The following is a 22,981-nucleotide window of genomic DNA, read 5'->3' as shown; positions in this document are numbered from 1 at the left end:
TCTTCATCATCATCATTATCAGTTCTCCTTCCACGTGATAGACGTCTAGAATGATTTCTTGGACGTGACCGTATCCCACCAGAATGTGATAACCCGAAAACTTATTACTTACAGACAAAATGAAATATCAATTTTCGATTCAAATATCACGTTATAGTTCAGTGATCACTTTGACCGATTTGAATGCATTGAGAATCATTCTCTAAGTCACCATGGAGAGAAAAAAGCCGGCGTCAACGTCCCGAACTCAGTCGCTGGGCAACAGCATCACGATGAAGAACCAGCAGAAGCGATCGCTCCATATCGTGTGGAAGAGCCTCGACCAGGAGAGGGAGCATTTCCTCAAACTCATGTCTCTCAACGAGAAGTTCCTCCGATCTCGCCAGGAAAAGCGCGAGGAGCGCATGTCGCACTTGAAGTCGCACCTGACGATGCCCCAGATCGTCGAGATCGAGAAGAACGAGAGGAGGAGTCGGACGAGGCAGCAAACGCAGAGCTGCGATGTCCAGGTCATCTACAGAGAGTCCGCCAGTGAGGATGATGATGATGATGATGACGAGGACGATGACGGTGATGAGGACAGTAGTCGTCCTAGCTCCCTCTCTATCGAGTCCTCGATAAACGGGGTGGAGAGGTCGACATCGTTCTATGGTCATAACCGCTCTCGCAATTCTGCCGGAACTGAAACCGAGAAACATCGATCCAGTCCCCCGATGAAACAGGTTAACATGGGAGCAGAGCCGGAGAGAAACTCTCGAAGCGCACCAAAGTCAAGAATAAATTGGAGTGATAGGGCACCTGGTCTGAGTCTCAGCAAAACGTATCCATTAGCGAAAGATGAAATGAAACAAAATGGTGATATGTTCGTATCTAGGATTTCGAGTGGTAACACTGGATCAGAGCGGAAAAGGACGTTATCCAGAACGTCGAAATCCGTTTCTGGTGGTGATCATCGTCATCGGTCGTCTTCTTCATTGTCGATGCGCTCGTCATTTTCTTGCCATGAGGAACGTAAGCAAGAAGCAATGCGCAGTCGATCGCATAGTGTGGATATCCAGTCTTTCTCACCGAACTCGACCACCAACACCACGTCATCGAAAGGCAGCAATGATAACGTCTTTCACGACGCCATTGACGCGCTGAAGCGAGAGAAGACTCGAGTCGATCTGCGCAGGATGATGGTTGTCGAAAACGACATGCATTTCCTGCATCTTCAACGCCGCAAAGAAGCGCTGCTCCGTGACATTGGCGAGATGGTGAAGCGCGATCGCGAACTCGCCCAGAAACAACTCCTCTTTCCCGCAGTGACGGAGTCCACGAGTGTGTCTTTGAACACCATGTCGCAGGAGGAGCTAATCGAGACCGTCTCCAAAGGTACAGCCGACTTACCCGAGCTCCGCAAGGAGATCCGACGTCGGAAAATGGAGCGCATGGGAGAACGAATGAGGAAGGCGATACCGAAAGATGAGCTTCAGAGGCTGGAAGGTGAGACGGATGACGAGTACTCCACACGCCTGGAAAAATGGCGGCGAGACATCAAGAAAGTCCGATACTTGAGACGTGTGTCAAGCAAGAACGACTTCACTGACGTAGTCACGCTGGCAATGGAGCAGCAGAAAAACAACCGAATATGGACGCAAAGCCTTAGGAACAATCTATTCTAGCATAATGTATTCATGTTTCGTACAAGACTTTATATTAAACACTGTATTGATAACCGCCAGGCCATAATTTCCTGTATTAATAAACCAATATCTCACGGAATGTTGCATATCTCATCAAGATAGTATCGAAAAAAAAGAGTAATTTGCGCCCCAGTATCATTGCTCCACAGACCGCAGCTCTCTATATAAAAGAAAATAAAATCCCTTCTTTACTTTGAATGGCTGTTTAATTTTCACCCTAAACCTCCAAAAGTACTTCAAGACAAACAACCAGTATGCAATGACTTTACATATGATTAATCTTACAGCATTGAAGATAACACTATACAAAGAATATCTTTAATGAAAGAGCAGTTAGCCAAATTATGATATCGCAAGATTATCAACTACATGTAGTCTAGTACATAATGCTATACTTGATATCATGCCTGTTGAATGTCGGTGGTTTTATAATCATATTCACACCTCTAATCAAAATTTAGTTTCCTATGTCGTGATGTTTACCCCAAAATCTACTCGAACCAACTTTAAAAGCGGCGAAAGTGATAATATGTATTTCACTGGAATGATTTAAACTTTCGATTTCATCTTTCCGAGGTCCAGCCAGTACGCGCTGATGGTAACTCTTTAGCAACAGGGAATTGTAGATTTAGTTCCTTTTGAAATGAAGCTTACATAAATATTTCTGTGCAGTTGAAACACCCTGCATCTATGGTCAGAGACAAGCAAAACTTATGTCGTTGTTGATGTTGCTGTTGCTGTTGCTGTTGCTGTTGTTGTTGCTGTTGCTGTTGCTGTTGCTGTTTTTCTGAAATATCATTATTCTTTCAAACGAATCCCATTAATTTACCCAATATTCATTCGGTCAATAGGCACTGATAATTGAATGTCACTTTGTCAAGTTTACTTGACACTGGGACATATCACTATGCACAATAGAATGGACACAGTGATGATAGTAGTGACGGCATATACTCATGTCTAAAAAGTCTGTTGTTATTTTTGCAGCTGCTGCTGTGTTTCACTGTCATGGTAGTCTTGTAATTGTTATTGTTGTTGGGTTGAGTATTCCAATCATTATAGATATCCGAAGCAGACATACAGTAGCCATGTTTTTGTGGTCATCGTTGTGTTGTTTTCCATTCCATTCAATTCAATTAATTTATTTCATTCTCATTTTTTTCCAACAAAACATAATACAAAGTAAATCAGGAATTCTATTATAAGCATGTATACATTACAAAGTACGACAAATAAACGATAGTCAACAAAGTGAACAAACTATTATGCATACATATCGAAAAATACTAAGTTATGTTTAGAGGGGGAAATGAGAACTGAGAGGTCCACTAAAAAGCAATGCTTGTAGATTGTGAACCACTCAAGAATTTTTTCAAAAATACTTACTGTAATTACAAATACATAACACAAAAATAATCAAGAGAGTTTTTACCGAGATTACACAAGATATAGGCATTATCATCGTTGATCTTTTTTCTGTGGTATTTGGCTTAATGATGTCCCCTCGTGAAATGCAACGATACAGTCACTGAGCTTTGTAGTTCTGACAAAAAATACTGTGTGTATTGTAAGAATCTCCCATTCTAAGTTTAGTACAATTGAGAAATACAAATAGCATGGCATTGGAACAATCGATTCCTGTTGGAGAAGCGAATTCATAGATAAATGCCAAAGGCAGTTTAATTCATAGCTAAATGCCAAAGGCAGTTCCATTAAAACTCCGCAGCGTCGAAAATAATCGCTAGCCTGCGTGAACAATGGGACCCAAATAGGAAGGACTATAACTAAACAAAGATGTTTTCTTGTTGATTTGGAGGTTCTGTGAAGAGCGCCATCAGGTGTACGTGCTGGGGTATTTTTTGTTTTTGTTTTTGTTTTTGTTTTTGTTTTAACAAGTTCGTTATGACTATTGACAAAATACATGCCAGAAGAGTTACAGGTGCATGGAAAATGTGTGTTTACGTCACATACGACAGCAGTAGGACATATTTCTCTTCCTAACCACAACATGCACCTGATATAAGTTTACGATGAAGTACAGGATCAAAAACTATTACAGCGATTTTTTACATGCATTGAGACCCAATTCCTTCTGGATTCCTCGCATGATTATAGTAATTGCGTTATATATGAAATGCAAGTATTTTCCAAGGCATACTTTACAATTAGCTATCAAATTGTATATCTTTTCTGATGTGTGCTATCTTTTTGATACTAGATATAGCCCTGAGGACTTTTTTTTTTTTAACCCAGAGAAAATGGCACGTGCTCATCAACTTTTGCCGTCGTTATTTCAGTCATTAGCATGAAACATCCCTGCATGAAAGGAGTCTTTACACAATTAACATTATGATCATGGCAAATTCTGTTTGATGAACCAAGGCTTTGTTCTGTGCATGGAAATAATAGGTCCCTTCTCGTTCTTCCAAGTCCCCCCAAATTTGCTAGCATGAGAAAAATGAAGATTCATTTGCCTTCCTCCTTCGTAACAATGTGAAATCTATGCAAACTTGTAATTGAAAGCTTAGGACTTTTTTTCAGGTGCCAAAAGGAAGTTTGTTTGCACGTTTCGTTTGAAATTCACTTAGTGATCATGGATCATACGTAAGCTAATGTTTACCGGTGAAATCCTCGTTTTAAGCCAAAGTTTCTGGTTAGATTCCATTATTCTGTTTGGAAAACTCGTCAAATCGATTAGGAATGTAGGTTCCTATGCGTTTGATTATTGTGATTTCAAAGTTGTAAAATGTTTGCTAGGTTTACATATTGTGGACTCGCTATCAATCGTTGAAATAAAAGCTTGAATAAGTGCACATTATAGGGAACTTATTCATTTCCCATGAATTTAAGCTGAAATGAATATTGGCAAAGAATCTCTTTGCTTTCGTTATAAACATAATATTACTGGTTGGATTATAAGCGTTTCAATAGTGTCCGACTTTGAAGTGTATAAAGATATATGCAGATTATAATGATATTTGATTTTGCTATGAATAATATGCAATACATGATCATCTTATCGCATTCAGAGAAGTGTAAAAAATGTAATGAGTAGATTGCATCATCTGCGTATATCTTTCTGATGACTTTGTCGTAAATTTGTGATTTTTGTTTATACGATTGAGAACTTTAGGCATATGCATGAAATAAAATCACACATCCTTGAACCCCCTCCCCCCCCCCCCCGTTTGATTTTTGACTGTTGCGATGTATGTGACGTATGAATTAATAGATCTGTAACGATAAGGTGATATGAACTTAGCCTGCTCACTCTTTTCTGATGCTCTGAAAATGTCAATATATAAGTAAGTTGACCATAGATATTGGTGAATTTGCTTTCTGATAGGACGTATTATCAACATCGTATGTTATCAACTGAAATTCACAGAAGTTATCCCACTGATAATTAATGATGTAATTAACGATGTAATACTTCATGTAATAGGCATTTTAATGACCAACATATACAGTACTCAATATAAAGAAAGACAAACAAATCTTCATGACTATAGAACGATGAGCCAACAAATACATGGCCGGCGGAACCGGGGTGGGGGAACTCGCCCCCTCCCCCACCTTTTTTTTTTTTTTGCACCATACAAAGGAATACATAAGGTGTCAGTACTTTGGCCCCCCACACTTTTTTTTAACCCGGTAGTGGGTAAGTGGTACTAGAAAGAAATACAGTAGATAGAGATCTTGAAGTGTGAGGGCGGTAAGGCTATAAGTGGAAGGAGAAGATAAACAGAGGACCTTCATTTATCTATTTATTTTGTTTTTTTTTTTTTGCTTGTTAGCTCCTTTAAACCCGGAAGTGTCCCCCCCCCCACTTTTGAAAACGCTCCGCCGGCCCTGAAATAGACATTTAATCTCACAGCGTCTCAATTGTACTTGATAAGGGAAGGAAGGATATTGTTAAAATAATTGATATTTTGATTCTTGTCAGATTGAAATCAATTGATTAAAAAAATTAATGCATCGTTTTAATGTTTTGATAAATTTTAAGTGAAGACTTAAAATCAATCGATTGACCTACTGATCAATTGATTTATACAATGATAAAGATAAGTGGACACAATGCAATCGGCCCAGTAAAACTGAGATTTCATAGTAGACTCTAAGGATACTTTTATGTTTTCCCCTTAGTAGGCCCAATTGCAATCATAGTAGTCAATTCCAATCAATTACATGACAAAAAAATACTAACGGTAAAACTGTATTCTATCATTCACAGGCAAATAGCTGTACGACGCCCCTAGAGATTCCTAAAACAGATGTAATACTATGATATTGTTAAACTGTAAATATTTCCGGCGACCCCATACCGTCCTCTCAATCGCAAGTGAAGTTTATACTTAAAGGGATGGTATAGTATTGGTTGAGGTTAGGATTCAGTCTTTAACTTTTTGCAAGATACAAAGTACTAAGAAACTATTACAATGAATTATTACAGGACATACAATTATAAGAGAAATTCAAAGTTCATTTGATAATTGGTTTTGAAATGGCTTTAGATATCCAAAAGCAAAGTAAAACAAAGCAATTATTCTAACGAAAGGTGGGTCCCACCTTTTATTGCAATGACTTTGTTTTGTATATCTCGGCCATTTCAAAACCAATTTTCGTCAAATAAACTTTGAATTCCTGTTAGAATCATTTGCTCTTTCATATTTCATAAGAAGTTTCTCATTATCCAAAAAAAAAAAATAAAAGAAAAAAAAGACGTTGAAAATTGTACTCCTATATCATCTGAAACTGTATCATCCCTTTAATAGGTGGACGACGAGACACGTCTCAAATTGTAGAGCATTGTAGCGCCCTCTCTAGTTATCTGCTTGGTCATGCAAATTGGACATTCACTAAGACAACGGATACTGGGTAACTTGTTAGAGTACAGTACTACCGATTTTATCGTAGCTCCTTTCTAGTCAAAATATATACTGTGAACCCACAAGGATACACCAAGTACTGATAATCCAAGAAACCTCAAACTAAGGTGTTAAAAGGAAGCATGACAATTGTTCAGCTATAGGCCTGTTTTTTGTTTTTTGAGGGGGGATTATTGTTGCTTGGTTTTGATGGGTTTTTCTCTTTTGATTATTATATATGTTCTCTGTCTAAATTTATTCTCCTTACCTACTAAAAAGGACAAAAACAAAGACAAAGACACAAATGCAGAATGATAAGGAAGACGTTAATGATACTCAAAACATATTTTATTTCAACAAAAGAAGAACAATCAAATGGTAATGATACTATCATAATCAATGTTATCGTCAGTTGCAATCTATCATTACATGTACCACAGCAGCGATAACAACCCTTACCTTTACTACGGTTTCCAAAATCACTACGATTGTTTGCATTAAAGATAATATTCTATTCTATCATCAGTATAATTTATTTATCAATTTATTCAAATTCTATGTACAGCTTTGATATTGAGTTTTACAGTGATTCAGAATCTCAGCCCTACAACTGCGAAACAAGACAGTATAGCAAATTTACGTAACGGTGAGTAAACATCGTTGACTACGGTTTTGTTAAGTTCAAAAACTTGTAATGCATGACGCAGAATGGTCACACTGCGTTTTGCCGCCACTAGACGCTGCGCGTCGACGTTGTTTGTAACAAAAGGACCCGTGAATTAGAAAAACTAAAGACAACGCCATCTTCGGCAGCATCTGTAATATTCCCGAACGGAGCATACGATAGGAGGAATATGGAAGACGAAAGAGTAGATACCAAAGGAATGCAAGATTGCCCCGGTTTACCGGCAGGCTGGAAGAGAGAAGAAGTCATAAGAAAATCAGGGTTATCAGCTGGGAAAACTGATGTCTACTATTACAGGTAATCTGTTCGTGGTTTTTCGTTAAATACGATACGTTCTCATGCGGTAGTAAAATGCTTAAGCGAACGTGCGGTAATGCATTGCTTGGTCCCACCTGTCTATATCGATGTAGGGCAATGTTTTCATATTTGTATCTCTCTTTTTGTGACTGTGTGTGGGACGGTAGAGTGTTCTACTTCAGAAGATAAACCCTTGTTAGCTCTCAGTGGTCGCGATACTAGGATGAGCTAAAATGTCTTAAAGGAGTACCATGAATTAATGTATGGTAGAATTGAGAAAAAAAAATTACAATAAAATTGGCATGGTCAAGGACAGATGGGTGTAACTTTCTGCAAATGCCGTGTTCAAACAAAAGCAACTCAAGTTTGTGTTAGCTACTCTACTGTATGACCGAAAGATCGGTCTGTATCTGTCCGTCGGGGAATGTTCCGGGGAGACTGCGTCTCGACTCTGGCTTCACGGATCCCCTCCGTATACAGACCGAAGTCAATGATTCCGGCTCCTGTGTGGAGCAGTCGCGCACAGATCAAACGTTACGATAAACCAAATTTCAGACAGCCTTTTTACATTCAAACAAGTTTGACATGACATGACACATTATGCAGCAATATTTGGGGTTATTTTCTCACATTGTGCAATCGAAATACAGTAACTCGGTTATAATGCAGAAATTTTATCCATATCGCAACATCGCCATTCGCTAGCCGTAAGTCGCCATTTTGAATCTGTAAGCCAATCACATGTGAGGTACGTGTTTTAGTAAAAAAAAACACGTAGAAACTACCTTGCATGTGATTGGCTAATATAGATTCATATTGTATGTTTCTGCAGTTTGAACGTGACGATGCGACGGGCTGGTTGATGTGTGTTTTACGTTGAAAATTCTACCAAAATGTTGGATTATTCATTAATCTGGTGAGTGTAGTGTATTCTTGAAAAGCTGATTTCACGGCTATTCCTGGGTTTTAGGGGTCTAAATTATTTTGAGCTTCTAACTTCAGCACAGGCATAGATACAGACTATGGAAAGCCAAATAGGGTTAGGGTTATTTTAGGGTTAGGGTGAAACCATTTTGGCTTCCATAGTCCGTATCTATGCCTGTGCTGAAGTTAGCAGCCCAAATAATTTAGACCCCTAAATCCCAGGATATAGCCGATTTCACTATACAAGCTTAAATTTGCCGACCTAGGGCCGTGAATTACACGCAATCAGGAAGGGTAAGGTACCTCACCCAATTTTCCATAGAGACAGTGGTTAAGAACATCCACACAGCAATGGGTACTAATACCTTCCGTCTGTCTGTCTATGGAGGAGAGCGTTAATGGCAAAAAATAAAAGACTTCTCCGGACAGACGGATCTTTCTGTCTACTCTGCTGTTAGCAAATATCCCAAAGTTAGACATAGAAATCTACCTAGCTCCATACTATGGAGCTTGAGTCCATCTAATCTAGATCTACATTGTAGCTTTAGTAGCTCTTACAGGACATTGATTGAGTGCTTATGCAGTTTTGTGCTCCCTTTATTTTCATATTATCCCATGAGCCATATAATATGGTTAGCTAGATATGAGGTTCGAAGAAAATGCGTCGAGAGCGGGTTCTCGCATCTAGCATAAAATGTACAAACTGCAACCTCTACAGGCTTGGATGTGATGCCACATTACTACTTTTCATACAGGATGTATGTAAATGACTAAATAAGACCCATCTGAAATCTTCAGCAAGTCCCTCTTTTGATTGTGAAGCAGAAGTTCAGCCACAAAAAATCGGATATTTGTTTACAGTACATCGTATTCAGTATTGACTTGTGACCACTGACTGATCTACGCACCGATTCGAGCATTGCGATCGAGTGCACTTTAAAAAAATAAATATAATAGGGGTCAACAAAGCTAAGATCATTACTAATCGGCATATGTACAGATCTGGTTGTAGATTTCTAGGTCTAGTTGTTCTCCGTTTTCAAACTGATTAGCTTAAGTAGGCCTACGTGGTTTGTGAGCATGAGCGTGACTGTGTCCATGTGCACTTTGTGAGTGGGTCAATGTCGTGGCAATCTTTCATGTGTTGTAGAGCTATCATTAGCGACAGCAGTTTTCTGTTCACCATCGGACAAACATGCATAGTGACTGCACGTATGTACACATACGACACACACACACACACAGCACTAGCTCGCTGCATGCATCAGGCGTGGTATGCACACGCGCTCACTCTGCAATGGCCATGTGATATGATAGCGCTGGGTGTTGAATTTAATATGCATGAGTGCCTTGGCGCGGACGTTGCTGTGGAGCTTGCATACGAAGCCACGCCTAAATCGCAAGGGGTATCTTCTAGGCAATATCCCCGCCCCAAGACGTGGAGCTAGCGATAAACTAACCTCACCATTGGATTCAGCATATCTTAAACTACTCGCATACCACACGCTGGTACGAGTAGCGAAGCAGACGCCGAGATATCGAGATAGGTGTGATTCTAACGACATTTACACCTATTCATCGTCAGAGTCATGTACCAGCGCTTTGATATGACATGGAGCAAAACTTCCTCTTTCATATGATACCAAATTGTTAGGATTTGATAGCAGCATGGACTGGAGATTTTGCAATAAAAGCGGTTTTTGGCACAAATATGCGGGGTCAAAACAGCATAGGCGTGCGACTCCATTGTGTTCTATGGGGCTAGCGTGTTGTAAGATAGGGGTGGGTTTTGTCCGAAGGTTGGCAGTGCGCAACCAGACACCCTAAGAAAAGTATTTTGGCAGGAAAGGTGCAAAAGCTGAAGAAACTGTTGACTCATAGACAGAAAGAGTTTACAAGTGCTGTGTACTGTATCAAAGGCTGCACCGCACTGTGGCAGATGGAGGCCACCCAATTTTGGCTATCACAGTGGCAATGAGAAAAAAAAAAGAAACCACAAAAAGCCACCACATACCTTGGTAAACCTGGCACTGCAATTGCAAACTTTATCTAGTTCTTTTTACCATATCCTGTTGTCAGCGTATGCAGAGAGAGTGAATTTTCCAAGACACAGCTCATTGAGAGCACAAAACAGAAGTTTCTTCAGCTATCTGGTCGCCACTTTTCTGCCAAAATACCTTCCTTATAAAAGGGAGCTCAATAAGGTTTAAAAAAAAAAAGAGAGAAAGAGAAATTTAAAAGAAAGAATAGATCGAGTAGCATGTCCAAATGTACATTGGGTTAAGGTTAAGATTTGCTGTGGCATAAAGTACATGTATGACAATGCTGGAGAAGTACAGTCTACAGTGTATGAAATTGCATTAGTGCCCCATGAAAGTGCATTCAGGGCCTTCGGAGGGGGGGGGGGGGGGGAGGGAGGAATCATGGTCAATGGTTTGTCTGAGCCAGTTGTTAAAACAGCTGACGATCTGGTTCTGTTAATACTGCCCACGTATTCCCGTTATGGTTATTGCCAGGTAGTTGACATTAATGACAATGTCATTTGTTTAGCCATACAACTGTAACTGCTGTGTCCTGTTTCATAACAAGGCAAGGGAGTCTGCAGAAGAGAAAACTGCTGAAAAAAAAAAGCAGATGGTGAAAAACAGTGGTACAAATAACACAAAGCAAAACTTTTCCCTGCGTATTTTCAGTCCCAGAGGCAGTGCACAGGTAATATGCCTACACATGATTAGATATTCATTGAAAAACAAAACAACACACACACACACACACACACGCACACACACACAACCAAACCGAAATATGTAAGCTCTTCAGTAACGTGTGGTTCCAGTCTTGGAGATATTGCCCGATGTTCTAGTTCTATTTTCCTTACCTATTTGGAAGTAATGACCTAGCGTGTCTTTCATTTTATCTGTTTCAATCTATTGACTTCTAAACACAACTAGTACTCCTCACTGTTCCAAGCAACAATGTAAGTTTCAATGTAGTTTCTACAGCCTACGTTGTAATCTTTTTTCTGTTTTTAAATAATACACAAGAATATTTACCATTATTATTGCCATTAATATCATTATCATAATTGTTTTTGATATTGTTATTACTGTTATCAGTATCATCATCATCATCATTATTATCATCATTCAGATTTGCTTGTTTTATGGTTTGTTTTGTTTAAGCATTTTACCTCGTATGTAAATGCCACGTGATTATCACTAACATCATTTCCCCACAGCCCATGTGGGAAGAAGATACGCAGCAAGCCTCAACTGGCAAGGTTTATAGGAGATGCCATTGACCTGAGCTCCTTCGACTTCCGCACGGGAAAGCTGCTCTCGTCCGGGGTGAGGAAGAGCAAGAGGCTAAAGAACATCCACTTTGACTACAGCCGAGGCACCAAGCACGATGCCAGCCTCGTGCTCCCTATCAGACAGACGGCCTCCATTTTCAAGCAGCCCGTCACGCTCAAGACCAACCATCTCAAGAACCGGACCAAGGCTGACCCCAAGCAAGACACGAAGGAAACCCCCAAACAGGTATGAGGGGATAGATGCATGACAAGGATTACACAAGAGTTGGAGTCTAGATGTTGAAAAAATAATAATAATAAAATTTTAAAAAGACACAGATTCACAGCCTGTCAAAATGAGTTTATAGTATAGGTGGTACAGCAATGCTTGATAGTAGATTGTGATTGTGTACATGAAAAACCTCTATGTCACATCAGATCAGACCTTAGAGTACAAGTGCACACCATGCATCTGTTGATTTTAATAGATAAATTAAGATCAGGCAAAAGAGAAAGGTTAATACTTAACATGATAAGAGGAAGTTCTGGAAATTTTAAAGTTTGATAAGTTGTTACCAAAGAGTTATACTGATTGCAACCAGACATCCAAATGAAAGTGAAATTATAATTTCTTTAGTCAATAATTTAGCAACTACACCGTACTTCTCCGTTTCCTCCCAAAGTCATTGTTGCTTGATTACAACAAAAGCATGATGATGTGGTGGGCAGCTGTACAAGTTATTCTTCTTGATATCATGTCAAAAACAAAGAAATTTTAGGAGCATGTATTTTTATACTGGTCAGTGTGAGGTTTGTGAGGTGGTGACAACATCAACATCTCCAAATCTTATTCATGGTTGAGATGAGTATCAGTGTTTTGGAGGAAAAATGTGAAACTTCAGCATTCTATAACTTCACTTTAAGTTGGGTGTGATTTTCATGGGACAATTACCATTCCGTTCATCTGATTTTACTCTGTGTAGTAAAGTCAACCTGCCCCTGAGGGGAGTTGGGTTTTGTGTAGTAGAGGCATATCCACTTGATACAGAAGAGGAAAGATGGTATACATAATACTATGCATATTAAATTCACAGGAGAGTTAGCCATGTCATCAAAGCTAAAGACATATGTTTGATCGTGTGTCAATGACGTAATGACAACATTTTCCATAGACCCAATTATACTTATTGAAAGGAGAAAATAGGGGGAAAAAAAAGAAAAAGTGCTGATAACCCCCCAAAATAGATAACTCTTTTCCCTCTCCTTCCCCTGAAATACAAAATAGTGCCATTATGCTCAGAGGTAAGCAGTGTATTTTTCTGCTATTCTGCAATGAAAAGTTGGCATGGCTAGTTTTATTACTCTCCTCTTTGAACCCCTGAGTGATCTCAACATAATTGATGTATTCCATTGTGATCACATTTATAGTTATGACAGTGATGTAAAAGGATGAGCCAGCGTTTGCCCTGTGTAGAAAATGTGCTTCAAACACATCTCAGAGTAGATAATGTGCCACAGTGACACTCGAGTATGAATTTCATATTTTCTCTTTAGAAAAGAAGCATACACAAAAAGCATGTCATGATGAGGTTATACTTAAGGTCGAGTGTGACTGCTATTTTCCACTCAAAATTGGCAAAGTCATTCATCCTTGCGTGTCCCTATCTGACAACTCATTCAACTTTATCTGAGTTTAGAAGTGCAGATTCAGTTATGACTACAAGAGAACAAGTGAGAGAGACAGGCTGTTGATCATTTTAATTTTGGTGTTTTCTGTTTCCTTCTTCCTGACTGCAGCTATTCTGGGAGAAAAGGTTACAAGGCCTGAATGCCTGCGACATGACCAAAGAGATCCTGAAATCCATGGAGCTACCAGATGGATTAATAAGTATGTTGGGTGGTATGTATGTATCTATGTGTGCTCGTGTACAATCAGCTGCTTAATGTCGCAAAATTCTCTGCCTGTAGTGCCCATCATACCTGCTAGCTTGATAAAGCAATGATAAAGGATCTCCGATCACAGTAATCTTGGATGGTCCATTCTAGACTAGTCCAAGTTTCATTGAGAAATCACATCTATCTTCCATTTTTTTTTTTTTTTTTTTTAGTGTGTGTGTATGTTTTTTTTTAAATTGAAGTGGTTTATTGTTAAAAAGCTGCACAGTAAAACATAGCAGTCACCAGTCTGAATTGCTGTATATACTTTACAATGATTCAAAATTACACTGAATTACACACTGAAAACTCTTAGGTATAAATATGAAACATTTGATAGATATGGGCTTAAAGGGATTGTATAGTTTTGGTTGAGACCTAATTTCAGGTTTCTAACATTTTTGTGAGATAATGAGAAACCTCTTATGAAATATGAAAGAGCATGTAATTCCATGAGGAATTCAACGTTTATTTGATGAAAATTGGTTTTGAAATGGCTTAGATATCCAAAACAGAGCGATCTAACAAAGTGTGGGACCCACATTTTATTACGGTTGCTTAGTTTTACTTTGTTTTTCGATGTTTCAGTCATTCCAAACCCGATTTTCATCAAATGAATTTTGAATTTCTCTTAAAATGGTATGCTCTGTACTATTTCATAAGTGTTTTCTTGGTATCTCACAAAAAGTTAAAAGCCAAATTCTCATCTCCACCAATACTGTACCATCCCTTTAACTATATGTACAAGCTAAACATTTAATTAATATGTAAAAACATTAAGATGTACAAAAAAATGAAACATGAATCAAATTTCTGATTTCCTTTTGATGGTTTACAACAGCAAAAAAGAACATTCATTCTCATTGTTATATGGATCAAAAGTTTTAAAAAAAATCTTGTCAACTTCATCCTGATACTTCCTATTCTGCATTAGTTGTGTAAAAACAAAGAAATATCAGATAACAGGAGAATGCTTCAAAGGAGAGTGGGTTAGTAGAAAATGGAAGTGTGAGAGGAGTAGAGAGAAGAGAGAAGTGAGAAAGAATAGAAAAATGATTGACAGATGTATAGGAGTAATGAATGAAAGCACAAGAAGACAAAAAGAGGGATAAAAAATGAAAAATGACCTGAAATCAGTTTGTTCCATGGTCCTTGTTGTGGCTAAATATACGATGTCCTCTCCCGTACAAAATGCCTGCCAGCCAGAATTTCTACCAACCTGCTGCTGGCTTCTGTTTGGCTAACACCTGTTGTTTTTCACTTTAACACCTGTCCATTGCTCTGAAATTTCATACCCACATAGCAGTGCCAATTCCTTTTAGTTACCATAGATATTCATCTTTCCAAAAAAAGAAAGGGTAAAGTGCTGCCAGGAGATACATTTCCTCATGATGGAGCTCTTGTTGTCAATGAGATGTATACAAGGTCATAGGTCGCAGCAAAGTTGTAATATCACCGGGAGCAGACAGATCCATTTATGTGACCGTGCACCACAAAACGAACAAAAAGTCGCACACAGTGATCTTGTGTGAGGACTGAAAATAGGTGAAATGGGTCAACTTATCCAATCTGGAGTTTTTCATATTTTCTGAAAGAGCAAGTCTTTATGTATATTGTATTAAAGTTTGGGATCATAAAACAAAAAGGAACTTGTGTTTTCAGCAGTTTTTCTCGAAAACTTTTTGGTGGAATAGTGTGATTAGTTGTTTCTCATAGAACCCTCTTCCCATTTCTCAAAACCCTGTCCAATCACTTCACTTTCAACCCCAATAACTTTGGAGAGAATAAAGCAATTGCATTGAAAGTTGGTATTAATCATGTACAGAATGTGCTAATAAAGTATGCTCAATTTCAGCTTAATTGATAATCCCTTCTTTGTTGTTGCTCCTGTGGTCAACAATTCATCCCACAGCTAGCATAGCTTGGTAAAGATTAAGCGCTTGAATGCACCCTGTACTTCAGAGCCTGTTTTTTCAGTTCACACTTTTCAGAGTGTGTCCTTTCTTTCCAATATCTAGATAGGTTAGAAGAGTCCATTTAAATTGAGTTATATATCATTTTAAAGCTTAGAATCTGCTCTTTTAGAATCTACTCTTAACTAAAAATCCATTTCTGGCAACTTTTTGCTTGTTTTGTGATGCAGGGTCACATATGCAGTGGACACTGCCTGTGAATGATGTGCAGACTAAAATGGTGTGATTGTATAGGGCTTGACATAATTCCTTTATTATAAAAAAAAATCTTAATTGTGCAAGTTGATATCAAAACAACTGCTACATGTGGTGCGATTTGAAATTTGGTTTTGAAGGTGTTTGCAGGGAATAGTGGATGTGCACTCACTCCAAAATGATGTTACACTGGATAGATTTCTCTGTTGCACCGGAATTGCTTTCTTCACATTTCTTCTAAAAGTGATGGCAGTTACGCATGTGTCTGTCATAAATGCATTAAATACATGTATATACTCACAGAAACTGAATAGCAGTTCCTAAATGGGACCCAAAGACATGATAATAGGACCTTCAGACTGGTAAGGATAAGTTTTGTGTTTTACTTCTAACTTTATCTTACATCAATGGACATTAGTTGGACATGGCAAGGAATTATGGGAATGCACAGGAATGGACAAGGAATTATCCCTGTAAGGTTACTTCAAAGTAGTGTGTGTCTGGGACTACTTTGAAATTTTTGTACAATGAAAGTTATTAATGTCAAACCAATATCAGCACTTCTTCCCAACTTTCACGGAGTACTTGATCCCCAGAGGTCATTTGTAAAGTTATCACAAATGTCAGCGGGACCTCAGCTTGTTAGTGAAAGTATGGTAACTCACATGAGGCGTGTCAGTATACATGTACAACCAATCAAGTGGTACAAAGACATTTGACCATTCGATAGCAGGACTTTTGAAACCAAATAAAAACAAAAAACAAACAAACAAAAACCAAATCAGCTATACTGTGCACCTGCGAGGTTCGTGAGAAAGTATGCCTAGTGTGTTTTGTGAAGAGTAGCAAAGTTTGAACATGATTAACAAAGTGATTTGGAATGGTGTTGTATCAATGGCAGAAAGATAAATGAGGAAAATATCCCCTTCCATGTTAGAGAAACCACATTGTTCCTAAGAAGAAAAATGAATCTTATTTGGACATTTAGGTAAAGGGTGGGGGAAGTTGAATATTGCACCTGTCTTATCGAAGATGCAGGTATAAAGTATACCTAATAGACTTCAAAGTCTGAGATACCTTTGTCTGCTTGATCATGTTTTCAACTGAAATAAGATAAGACTTTCCGTTTCACTGATTTAAAGACTGACAATCGCGAATATTTCTTGCACAGCCATACTTGTCCACACTTAGTAGGACACGGAGTTTGCATCCGTACAAAGCCAGTGGGGTACAACAATTAATTTACCGTCAGTTTCCGAGTGCCCAAACCTGATGTGAAGCTTACTCGGTTGGATCACAAACATTGTACAAGTACATCTTGAGTGCTTGTCTCATAATTCCCAAAACAAATAGTATACAGCTTATACGCAGCACACACACAGCAGAAGAATCGTGCTTGACTGGAGTTGATCATTACAGCTTTGAAGCGTACACTTTATTGCATATTTGCTGACAGCAATTTTATTCTAGCAGGTCTACCTTAGTTGTATTTTTTTAATGTACCGTAGTGGGCAGCGAACCAAGATCGATTGAATCTAAGAACCAGTATCTGACAACCAACTCCCTTTGAATTCAGATCCATAGGGGATGGGCTTAAACCTACTTCCTCTACCCCTTTCTCGCTCTCTTTCCAACCTATCTACCCATCTCTGTTTTGCAACTTCATGTTTTCACTCTTCTTTTTCCACTTTCTCCTTCATTTCTTATTTTACTTGTGTGTAGACTAATGTTATTAAAGATGCTCAGTGTTTATAACATTTTTGTATGGAATATTTAGAAGTATGCATATTTTAATTTAGATTTTTTTCTCTCAAAATTCCTCCTTGTGTCATTAAAGGTAATGCTATTGTCTGTTTATGATGAGAGATTTTGGCATTGTTTTGGATGCTATTTCAATATGCTCCTAAATTCAGACAATTTTCCATATTTTTTTTCTTTTCCTTTAATAGCAGCATGAGAAACCTAAGGAGTTATCATTCCCCTTTTATTGTTGTTGAAGTGAATACCAAAATATGAATAATTAAGTTTGTTAGAAGGTTTAAGCATTTATGTCATAGTTTTGAAATAATTGTAATGTATATGACTATATCTATCAACTTTATGTTTATACATTATTTGGTGGTTTTTATTGTTTTTGTTTTTTCTGGGATTGTTTGCAGGTGTCGGGCCAGGCCTTACCAAGGACAGTTTAATCCAGAGTCTTGCATCAAGCCTACACCTGAGTTCACAGCCAATTCTCGGCCAGACTGGATCCCAGGTGAGTCCATATCAGCATCAGATTTCAGGAGGCGTATCTCTCGACAGCTGAGCGGAATTCTTTGCCTCTGTGATAACAGCATCCGTAATTAATCAGGATGGTGTGGGTGCGTGGAAGTGTGTCGATTCTATTCAGTTCCCAGGAAAATGATGTACACCTGTTGTTAACAAGTGATTCTCACTTGTTTTTACCAGTCAAACAGAGAAACACAACATCAGCTATTAAAGTGTATACATCATCTAGCAGAAATATATCAGATATTCTGATCCTTTTGAATAGAATTGTTTCAATTAATGCTAAAATTATGATTTCTCATCTTGGTTTACCCTTAAAGGGATCGTATAGTTTGGTTGAGACCTAATTTCAGGTTTCTAACATTCTTTGGTGAGATAACGAGAAACCTCTTATGAAATATGAAAGAGCATGTGATTCACCGTTTATTTGAGGGAAATTGGTTTGGAAATGGCTGAGATATCCAAATCAGAGCGATCCTTCAAAAAAGGTGGGACCCTTCTTTTATTACTGTCTCTGTTTTATTTTGTTTTTGGATGTCTCAGCCATTCCAAAACCGATTTTCATCAAATAAACTTTGAATTCCTCTTAGAATGATAATTATGCTCTGTACTATTTTATGAGTGATTTCTTGTCATCTAGCAAAAAGTTAAAAGCCCAATCCTCATCTCCACAAATACTATACCATCCCTTTAAAGTGACTATGTTCTCAGTTGTAACATGCCAAGCTGTTTCATGAACATTCTGTTACCCCTTCTCCCCCCCCCCCCCCCAAAAAAAAAGAAAAAAAAAATCCCACAACAACAACAACAACAACAACAAAAAGACCGTCATGCAGTTGAACAACCCACTCAAGCACAACACGGTCTTAGTCCCTCTCAGAAAACCATGATGATACCACCGGGCTGGGGGGGGGGGGGGGGGGTGGGGGTGGGGGGTATAATCCCTTGTTAGTGGCAGCTAGTTTTAAAGGCATTTTTTACCTTTTGGAGCAGTGATTTTAAAAATGTTTGAGTTCGGAAGTAGTGCTTTGCAAATGGTGTGGTCTTCTACACCTTGCTCAATATCCCATGGATGGATGGATTGTTTTGTTGAAATTTTGGAATTCATGTGTGAATGTTGATGGACAAATGTACATTGGGGCAATCTTTAAATTCATCGCCCCTCCTTAGATACGCAGCACTTAGTCGCAAGGTCTTGTGCACAAGTTTCAAGCTTGGTAGGTTTGCACTTTAGAACACTTTCTGATTGTGTATGAAAATAGTGAGGCCACCTTCCCTCATCTGGTTTCCAGGCTGCTACTTTGCAATCCCCAATAGAATGCAATGAAATGACATGCAGTATGATTGATTTTCCAAACAAAAGCATTGTTGAAAGAAATTGTGATTATTCAGAGGGGTGAAGTTTCAGGTGTGAGTTTCTTCAATTTGTCACACCTGACTAACATTCTTAACAAACATAATACAAATCACAAAATAGCCAAAGGAGAAAGAAAACCAGTCACATCAGGCAACTCAGATGGTACAGTGCATGTAGAACATGCCACAATCATGCAATTCCCAGCCCCAGAGGATGTAGGACACCAAGGCGGACTTTATTCTGTAAACTTAATAGCGAGTGTAAATTTTCGCGAATCGGGACTTTGCGACGATTTCGCGAGTGGTTAAATTCGCGATCGTGGCGTACTGAATTGAATGGAGAAATTGGCATACCAGTTGGTAATACTTCACATTCATATCGAGATCAAAGTCAATTTTTTCGCGTTTCTTTAATTTTGTGAATAGCACCCGACTCGCAAAATTCGCGACAGTAAAAACCTCGCGAAATATTCAGCGTATACAGTAGTCTAAATGTGTGAGGATGTGTGACGTGACCCGCATCGACCCGCTGGACAGGGTCACATGGAAGGTGGGTGTTAGACATTTAGCCCCTTGCTGCCTACCGCAGAACCTGGGACACCCGCAGCAGAAAACTATAATCGGGATAAAGTCAAGTCAAGTCAAGCAAAAGCAAGCAGGCTAGTCAAGACCAGTCCTTTCACAATGCAAATCATAATACAAATTTCACTATTTTGAAGCACATTGGTAATATTTGCTGAAGTATTGTGTCAGCATTTGCATATTTACATTTATTTATGTGGAATTGTTCAAATGTCATTCTCTGAGAGGTTTTTTTTGTAACGATTTGCGGAAAGTGTTATGTGAGTTTGTATCTGTCAGATCATTAGGGAATCCTTTCCAAATTATATCATCTACATATCACATTTATTGTTTTAATACCAATTTCGATGGAAGTCTAAAGAGACCTGTGCACCAAGATGTACCATAGGCTTGTGCCATAACCAACCTTCAGTCTGTCAAACCTACTAGAATACAAAAATGCACTGCTTTGGGGGGACATTGTTGATGATTACTGCCCTGCCTGCGGGATGTCAACTCATGCCGTGACACATGGAGCTTGCTCTTAGAGTCGTAGCATGGAGTTGAGATCCCGAGGGCCACTGTTCTCAACATTGCCCCAAACGAAAGCAGTCTACATACTGTTTTATAAACCAAATAGAATTAGATAAGATTTTACTCATGATATCAATTGCCCTAACCAGTTCACACATCAGGTGCTCCCATAGACATTACCATTGCAATTGTAGTTAACAAGTGTCACCTCTTGTACTGAGGAAGCTAAGCATTTACAGTACATACATAAAAGCACCACCTCTATACTACTGTAAAACGAGAAATGTTCGTGTGCATTTTAATTTCGCGAATTTCGCGAGCGACAAGATTCACGAAATTAAAATGCACGCGAAATTTCTTATCTACACTATATGCATTGAACGCAAGAGGCAATTCGCAAAAATTTCTTGCCACGAAAAAGGCCGTCGGCTCCAATACGTGAAAATTTCGTGCCGCGAATATATCATGTTTTACAGTATGTACATGCTAAAAGAGGACTGTATAGTACTATGGGGCATTTTGGTGCTATGAGGCTACAGGCAATTATTAAATGCCCCCAATTTCAACTAATCAAAATCAAGGACTCGTCATATGAGGCACGGGTATGGATATGACAGACGTTTATTGCAAATGCACACAAGAAAATACCCAACAAAGAATACCCACAGACACACAAACGTGATCTTCATTAGCTCCATTTCTTCCTGGTCCATGATGGCTCCTTTGCAAAGTGTGTCAATATTAGAGTCTTGTAGGGAACAGGTTGAAGCCAAAACGTAGTTCTGGTATGCCTGCAAAAGTTGTCAAATTTCACTCCCAAATGTGCACGTGTGCGTAAGAAATGTGTGGAATAACGCTGTCATAACAAGATATTAGATGGTTTACAACGAAAATGTGAAATGATAACCAAAAAGGTTCGCCGGAGTCGCATTCTCAGATCTTACCCGATCGGGGTCAGGCTAAACTCGGACTCGGGGACAACTCAGCCTCGCTTTGACGGCGGGACGAGTTGTCCCTCTGGATTGTACAGCGTTGTAGGTGTACTATGGGAGCGGCCAGTAGCGCTTCACGTTCTGGCTGGTTGCAGTTATGGTTCGAGTTGATACCAGAGACGCTTAAGTGAAAAGACAGGAAAGTGCGCGCTAATCCTGTACAAAACAAATGGACAGCGTGCGGTCCTCAAGCGTATTACGCACATCACCTGAGACGTGCTGTCTTTGAAGTTGTTTTGTTGTTTATCAGACGTCTTTGATTGTCTTTTCAGTATGGCGATCACGAACTGGGTGTTAATTGTCTGAAATAGGGCTGAGTTTTCCCTGTGACCGAGTTAGTCTGGATCCTTCTGGAATAAAAGTCGGTATACAGACTCTTATTTTTGATCTCGAAATACTCCAAAAAAACTCCTCATCCCGGCAAATTGCATCAGCCAGGTAAGTTTCTTGGTAGACTCTTTCGATATATTGCAAGCAAATATGAAATGGTGCCAGACGGGTTGTCAAACCCTTACCAAAACTTTGTTTTCACTTTAACTGACTGGTATCAGAAATATTCCCTGGATGTATACATGTTGCCCCACAAGAACCAAGATTTATGAAGATGGGGTGCTGGATGACAATGCTGTCATTTCAATTAAACATGATTTTGACAATGGTGTGGCTCTTGGTCAAACTGTCCCAGATTTGTTGCTTTGATTGAAATATTTTCCTTCTGAGCAATTGTCTGGGTGAAATTCATTTCTCCCTTTTGATGTACTTGCCCTCATTTGCTACGTCACCTGAGTGACAACTCAGTTGATAGATAATATATACATGTATATCACACCATTATATTCTCTGTGTCATCATCAACCACTTGAAAATTCTTGTAGATTCTCAGCCACATGTGACTGAAAAGAGTAGGCATTCCAGGAGTATGATATCAAATCTGAGATACTACATTTTTCTTCACTTCACTTCATTTCCTCACCACGGCAATGCTGTTTTGTGCCAAAAGTTACAGTTACATCTTCAGTGATAATTCTGTGGGAATTTTTAGGGTGTGCCAATGTAGGCTAGTTTCTGCAGAGTCTGGATTTTGCAAGTTCATAGAAAGAATGCGACACAACTATACTTCACAGGCAAGTAGCCAAATGATCCATAACAAGCCATAATGCAGGTGTCTCTCTGTACCCAGTGCACATTTTGGAAGCTTGGGCTGTAATGATGAAAGGTCATGGCTTAATGGATAAGACCACATACTACAAATGTATCATGCACACAATCCCTGGTTCAAGTCCCCAGGCTGCAGCCATTGTATCCCAAGGCTAGGCACTCTATCCTCACTACTGAGACCCCGTTTACAGTGCGGGGCTGGGCCGAGCCGCAGCCGAGCCCAGCCTCAATTGCGGGGCTGAGCCCCGCAATTTT

General features: G+C 39.1%; 2 protein-coding genes across 4 annotated transcripts in view; both read left to right on the top strand.

Moving 5' to 3' along the window:
* The first annotated feature begins 212 nt into the window (after positions 1-212).
* Positions 213-1,664, top strand: LOC139738483 (uncharacterized). The gene has a single exon (XM_071649108.1). The coding sequence runs from the start codon at positions 213-215 to the stop codon at positions 1,662-1,664; it is 1,452 nt and encodes a 483-aa protein (XP_071505209.1).
* Positions 1,665-7,405: 5,741 nt separating this feature from the next.
* Positions 7,406-22,981, top strand: part of LOC139738484 (methyl-CpG-binding domain protein 2-like) — a 49,237-nt gene continuing 33,661 nt past the window's right edge. For 2 of the 3 annotated variants that reach the window (XM_071649112.1, XM_071649110.1), the window contains exons 1-4: positions 7,406-7,535; positions 11,698-11,998; positions 13,549-13,651; positions 18,014-18,111. In XM_071649112.1, the coding sequence (XP_071505213.1) occupies positions 7,408-7,535; positions 11,698-11,998; positions 13,549-13,651; positions 18,014-18,111 (630 nt within the window). In that variant the 5' untranslated portion in view covers positions 7,406-7,407. The remainder of the gene's footprint in view (positions 7,536-11,697; positions 11,999-13,548; positions 13,652-18,013; positions 18,112-22,981) is intronic. The other variant, XM_071649111.1, reaches the window with a different exon arrangement.

Source organism: Diadema antillarum, unplaced genomic scaffold (genome assembly GCF_040938485.1).
Source record: "Diadema antillarum isolate AM-2024a unplaced genomic scaffold, OU_Dant_1.0 seq00000745_RagTag, whole genome shotgun sequence".
Classification (NCBI taxonomy): domain Eukaryota; kingdom Metazoa; phylum Echinodermata; class Echinoidea; order Diadematoida; family Diadematidae; genus Diadema; species Diadema antillarum.
This window is presented reverse-complemented; position numbering and strand designations above follow the sequence as displayed.

What these genes read in the sequence shown, in the direction of transcription:
- LOC139738483 (XM_071649108.1), top strand. Translation starts at nt 213, where the DNA reads ATGGAGAGAAAAAAGCCGGCGTCAACGTCCCGAACTCAGTCGCTGGGC.